This window comes from Limanda limanda, chromosome 13 (genome assembly GCF_963576545.1).
Source record: "Limanda limanda chromosome 13, fLimLim1.1, whole genome shotgun sequence".
Lineage (NCBI taxonomy): Eukaryota > Metazoa > Chordata > Actinopteri > Pleuronectiformes > Pleuronectidae > Limanda > Limanda limanda.
The window spans coordinates 18,162,626-18,169,378 of NC_083648.1; the positions used below are offsets into that span (position 1 = coordinate 18,162,626).

Genomic DNA, 6,753 nt, shown 5'->3' on the forward strand with positions numbered 1-6,753 from the left:
CTGTGGGAAAAAAAGTCAAACGTAGTACAAGGAGTTTTTAACTGGATATGAAATTGACTCATTGAAATATCACTGCAACGGAGACAATCAGGGAGAAAATGGGCTTTTCTGGCTATTCTCAGTGTCTGAGTGAGGTCCGACAAAACGATTTGCTTTGTTATTCATCCTCTTGGAACCATGAATGTCTGAACTACAGTCCCCTATAGTCCCCGTTCATACATACAGAAATATTTCTCATAATAAGTGAATAAACGGATGAGATCCGTGTGTTGGTTTTAGGAGGAAATTCAGGGAATTATAATTTAGGGTATAATTAAGTCATTAAAATTCACCCTCTGGGAACAATGAATGCCTCAAAGTGATGTCACTTTCTTGTAAAAATGCCCGATTAAGAAAAAAGAAAAGACAACTGGTGTTTTGGTTTTTGGTTGTGGTTGGTGGTGTTCTGTATCATGATCACTGGTGCCTATTCTGATAAATAATAATAATGATGATGCATTTTATTCATGACACATTAATAAACACTCATGGACACTTTATAACACACAATAAGGTGAAAACCAATGAATAATAGCTGCTGGAAAACTGGGAATCGCTCAGTTGAAGGCAAACACAGTAATAGTTCATTTTATATATACATATATATAAACTGTATATCCAAATGTCCCTTAGTAATGATTTGAGTGGGATTTTTTGTTTTGTCTTTGAAAAAATAGATTCATCTTTTATATGTGCATCCCCACATACACCACACACACTCAAGCCACAGGTCAAAGCAATCTCAACCTTAGTTTTCAATTTGCAAATTGATGTGGTCTTTCAATGGGAAAAGTAATAGAATGGAAAATTGCGGTATACTATAGGCTCACATAAAAGATGTGAAAATGTATATGTGTGTGTGTGTTCAGGTGTCTTTGTGAGGACATTGTTACCTGTCCCCACTCTCTGTTTTTGGGCTGTTTGAGGGGTTAAGACCTAGTTTTAGGGTTAGTGAAAGAAATAGGTGTAGATTAGGGTTCGGGTTAGGATAGGAATTTCGTTTGAATGGGTAGGGGGCTACAGGGAATACACTATGCCGATCAGTGTCCTTGCTAAGACGGAAGTACAAATATGTGTGTGTGTGTGTGTGTGTGTTATTGTGTGTGTGTGTGCTCTGGTGATGGGGTAAGAGAGAGAGAGAGAGAGAGAGAGAGAGAGAGAGAGAGAGAGAGAGAGAGAGAGAGAGAGAGAGAGAGGTGGGGTGTAAAGGACTGCTGCACAACAGAAAATCAAGGCAACTGCGTCGCATTGAAGCAGCAAAGCAGTGAAGGTAAAGTAGCAGGAAAACAAAGAAGTCAGGATGCAGAGAAATGTGAGTGATGATTATACATCTTCTCACATGTCTTCATTTCTTCACTTCTTGTGAATAACAGGGAAAAGGCCTCATGGAACCCGCAAGCTGAAGGTGTGTGATTTAATTTTTCCTTGAATGTTTCCTCTGTTATGTTGAATGGATACAAATTCCTTGTTAGTCTTTAAGTGAATTTTTGCATGAGCACAGTAGACAATACCAACTCTATTTAAGAAGATTGTTAGAATAATTAAAAGGCTAAAGCTCAGAGAACATGGTGAGTTGTGTCAAGCATTTCAGTTCGTGCTGCTATGGTGATACTACAATTTCCATTAAATCATGAAACTGGTTTTCAGCCACCTGTTGCTTCCACTTGTGAACATAGAGTTTCCCTGGAGTGGATGAGAGCTCAGTGGCAGCTACAGTTTATATAAATAAATATAAATAGATTCTCTTGAACAAATCTTCTTCTCTGGGAGTTGTTTTGGTTTTAGAATCCAAATGTAATCACTTTATGTATGTAAGGGTACTTTCTTAGCTGATAATGGGTGTCCAGTGAGTCAGTGTCGCAGCTTCATACGGCTGAGGGACTCTCAAGACACCGATTTTAGAAGGGAATGGTCAAAATTGAGGTTACCGCATATCTTATAATCCTATTGGCTAGGACCTTCCTGTGGTAAATTGACAAACAGGGACATTTCAACAGGTAGGTAAAGCAGGGTATTCCATCAGCGTTCACAACAGAAGAGGAGAGGCGTCTGGGTTTATCATGCAGGAGGTATAACACAGCGTAGAAATTATTTTGCGTAAAACACGTGTTATTGTTTACAACACATCAACTACGTCGTCAGCCCTCATCACCAAAAGATCCAGAATCTTGTTGTCATTCCAAGTTGACATCTTCATCCATGTTTTCTACGTGTGTGACACCTTTTTCATCCTAAAATATTGATATTCTTTTCCCTTTTGTGTACGACATCAACACACACCCGTCCTGCTGTGTTCTCACATGGGCTCACTTAGACATTTTCCAGTCATTGTAGGAAGGGGCTGGCAGGAACGTTTTCACAGACAGCCTAAGACACCATCAAGGTTCTTTTTCCAATCTTAGCCAAGAAAGTACACAACTATCGTCACAGGTTGAGGAGTATAAATAAAAGGCGGAACTGTGTAAAACCAGTGGGGTGCTTACATTTCCTCCTTTTTATTCCTTTCAATAGGATTACAGAGCTGGCATCAAACACCACCATGGCATCAAACATCACCATGCTGGAGCTGAACTGTTCCCTCGAGGCTATTTTCACATCTGGTGCCCCAGTCTTCGGTGGCGTGGGCTGCCCTGAGGCCGCTGTGGGGTGTGGGATGAATATCTCGCTGGTGCCGGCAAACGCCACTGAGCAGGATCTAGAGGAGCTGTGCCTGAGTGAGGAGGAGTACCTGGAGAGGTACCTGGGGCCTGTCCGGTCCCCCGTCTTCTCTCCCGTCTGCGTCACCTACCTCGCCATCTTCATGGTGGGCGTCCTGGGCAACTGTTTGACCTGCGCCGTCATCTTGCGCTACAGGGTGATGCAGACGCCCACCAACTACTACCTGCTGAGCCTGGCGGTGTCTGACCTGCTGGTGCTGCTGCTGGGCATGCCTCTGGAGCTCTACGACATGTGGCGGAACTACCCTTTCCTGCTCGGCGAGGGGGGCTGCTACTTCAAAACCTTCCTGTTTGAGACCGTCTGCTTTGCCTCGATCCTCAATGTCACCGCCCTCTGTGTGGAACGCTACGTGGCCGTGGTCCACCCCCTGAAAGTCAAACACATGACCACGCACGCCCACGTGAGGAGGGTCATCTTCATGCTGTGGGTTCTGTCCATGGTGTGTGCCGTGCCAAACACCAGCCTGCACGGCCTCATGGTGCTGCCCCCAAGGTTTGGACGACAGTTTCCTCGATCTACAATCTGCCGTATGTGTAAATCTTTATATTTTATTGTTCCCTTTGTTGAAAACTGTGATACCAATTCTCACAAAGATAATGTTACGTGCTGAAATGGAGGAATATTAAAGGTTTAGTCCACATGTTCACATGCTAACATCTTCCGATTAGAACTAAACACAAAGTACACATGAGGCCGATTTGTATGTCATTGGTTTGCAGGTAATTTTAATGAATGAGTGTTTGCCGGGGGCCCCAGGCAAAAGGCGCCGGGGGGCCCTCTATCAAAACCAAACAATAATGGTTGTTGCTGTAGACCACAGACTGAATTTTAAGATGGATGAAAAACCTCCACTTCCTTCCACTACCCAGGGATGAAGATAAAATATCCTGGATATAAACAAGCACGGCCATCATGATGTTTCATCTCATTTGTATAGCATCAACTAACTAATTCAAACCAAACTTATAAGAAAAATAACATTTTGACATACAGCAGCGTGATAAGAATTAGCTAAAATGACAGAAACAATTTCTGAGAAAAAAATCGATATGAAGTGTATATTTAAGTTTGGTCCGTGTCCCATTCACGAAAAAATGTTGACCTGTACTGCAGCCAGTCACCAGGGGGCAATGAAGATGCTTTGTCTTTACTTTGGGGGTTCAGAGTTGTCATCTGTAGTTAAATACAATCTTGCTGTAGACTCATTTATTTTTTCAAAATCATGTCAAGTAATCTGTTCAGGGTCATATATATATATTTATTTGTGTTATGTACTAACAGACTAACCATTTATAGATCTAAAAGGTTTTGCACTGACATATGAAGCGATGATGCCCTTGGTACAGCTGGGATCATGAGCTGACTCAGATCTGTGCTTCTCCACACTTTTGTATCTCGATCCTCAGATGTGGTCAAGCCCACCTGGATGTACAACCTGATCATCCTGATTTCCACGCTGGTCTTCTTCCTGCTCCCCATGCTGGTAATCAGCGTTCTCTACCTGCTCATTGGCCTGCAGCTCCGCAGGGAGAAGATCATGACCGTGGCAAACACCACGCGTAGCTTCGGAGAGGAAAGTGTCTCCAGGTCAAGTAAACAGAAGCTGAGCAAACGCAACGTGCAAGTCACCAAGATGCTGTGTAGGTGGTTTTTCAGTTATGTTTTTACCATGTGTGCATCTGAGTAAACAGCCCTCGAGCCCATTTGTTATTTTTGTCTTTTTCCTTCTGACTTTTGTGTCTCACTTTTGTCTTGCCGTCTGCCACATGCTGGAGATTGGATTGACGATTGTGTGTCTGCTTCTGTTAGCCCGTTCTCTGTGACTCTATGTGATTGTATCCTCCTGATCCAGGTGCGTTGGTGGTCGTGTTCGGCCTCTGCTGGGCGCCCTTCCACGTCGACCGCTTGATGTGGAGTCACATCGACACCTCATCCGAGCAACACCTCAAGCTCTTCGAGCAAATCCACGTGGTCTCCGGAGTTTGCTTCTACCTGAGCTCCGCCATCAACCCCATCCTCTACAACCTCATGTCCACCAGGTTCAGAGAAATGTTCAGTCACATGACTTGTTTCTCTAACAGCTGGCCAATGCGCTCCATCTCACAGAGGACCAGGCGCAGCACCTTGAGCGAGAAAATGCCCAACACTATGAATTGGACCTAGGGTCTGGATATAATACACTGATGGGCAACAACTTACATTTTTGTTTTATAATTGAACAAGTACAGGACACAAGTTGGGTGGAGCAGTGGTGGGATTAGAGGATGTGCATTGTAACTCCTGCTCTGTCCAAATCCAACAGGAGAATAAAAGACCATTTCCAAACCTATTCATGTAAAAACATCTCCCGTTCTGTGTATGTAGATTTAACATTGACATCTTCTGCTCTTTAAAACTTGTGACTTCCCTGAAAGCTATTATCAGTGTGATACATGGATTGTTGTCTTTTACGTATTTTTGCAATGCTGGCTTCCCCCAATCTGACTCTGACTCCATTGTTGGCAAAGGGCATTATTTTTTTTATGGCATCGTAATGCATTTTCAATCACACCCGAAACCAGCCACCAGTGCAGATAGATGAAAAAAGATGTATATATTCTCTTCAACTGCATATTGCAAAAACGATTGTTATTATGATTCCTGTCCAGCTTGCTCCTTTTGGCATTTTTTCCTGTTTTGTAATCAAATCGTGAAACTGACCATCATCCTGCAGGAATCATGTAACACACAGGAGTCCTTAAAAAAGTGGACAGTATCGTGCAGAGTTTCAGGAGCAGGACCACACGTTAACCTCCTAACCCTCTGTCCTATACGGCACCCCTTACAATCCTCTACATAGGGTCCTGGGGGGGCCCATCCCGCCAGGTTGCTGCAACAGATCCCCAGTCCAAAGCTTCCCCACAAAGAAACTGAGACCCAAGAGTACTTTAAACTCTCATACGTTGCATCTCGTTGATGCTGTGGTCCTTGCTAGTGAATGGGACTCATGGGATATTTAGGAGCTATCACCCTCATCATCAACACAGCAGATCAGGGAATATGTTTCGGGAGAAAGTTGTTCATCGTCCCAACACAGATTCAAAAGTTGCTCAAAATCGATTTGGAATAGATGAACAATAAAATAAAAGATAAAATGAGGATTCAGTCAATTCTCAGACGAACAATGAAATGAGCATACAAATAAACACAGCAGCCTTTTTATGCAATGGAAACACAACCATTCAGCAGCCTTGACGTTAATTCATTTCTATTGATGTAATGTATTTATGGTATTTACCTTATAATGCGAGGCAACATTTCAATGCTTGCCTATTGAATGAAGAGTGAAGGTGTGAGAATGAAACAGAAATGAAAGTTATTAAAGGGAAACAGGATTAACGATGGGATGGTTTGAATATGACACAATGCTAATTAGTCAGGTGCCTTAAAACTACTTACAGTATGTTCATAAAATTATATGAATATATATAAAAGACATAAGCGATACGATTATGTAGACCATCGCAGCATTCACACAAATGTATTCAACAACAATGTACAATATTAGTTAAATTGTGTAAAGCTCAATTAACAAAATATATAAATATTCTACTTACCTCATTTTAAATTGTGGTGTCGATATTTTACGGATGAAATTACTGCTTTAAAATTACCTGTACAGTATATAGGACATGTGAATATTCATCATGTGTTTGATTGTTGATAAAGGTCTCTACTATGTAATGAAAGTGTGTATGTTTCCCTTTGATTTCATATGTATGACCTGCTTTTGAAAATCTGTGCTTGTGGTTAGAGGGTTATTGTTTGACTCAAAGAAAAAATTAGGGGAATGAGTCTTTGCACATGGTTTTATATTCAATTGCCTGCAGAGCAACCAGCAGACGGACACAAATATCTTCTGTTTAAATGTTTGGGTTAAACAAACACCGGTTATTTGTGAGTAATGAGACGTGCCACAGGAACACTGGAGCAGCTCAGCTTCAGGTGACACACAGT

General features: G+C 42.1%; 1 protein-coding gene across 1 annotated transcript; it reads left to right on the forward strand.

Moving 5' to 3' along the window:
- Positions 1 to 1,240: 1,240 nt before the first annotated feature.
- On the forward strand, positions 1,241 to 6,485 carry LOC133017829 (neuromedin-U receptor 1-like). Its single transcript, XM_061084039.1, has 5 exons — positions 1,241 to 1,309; positions 1,413 to 1,444; positions 2,551 to 3,284; positions 4,164 to 4,397; positions 4,610 to 6,485. The coding sequence occupies exons 3-5, from the start codon at positions 2,579 to 2,581 to the stop codon at positions 4,918 to 4,920; spliced, it is 1,251 nt and encodes a 416-aa protein (XP_060940022.1). The 5' UTR covers positions 1,241 to 1,309; positions 1,413 to 1,444; positions 2,551 to 2,578; the 3' UTR covers positions 4,921 to 6,485.
- The last annotated feature ends 268 nt before the right edge of the window (positions 6,486 to 6,753 follow it).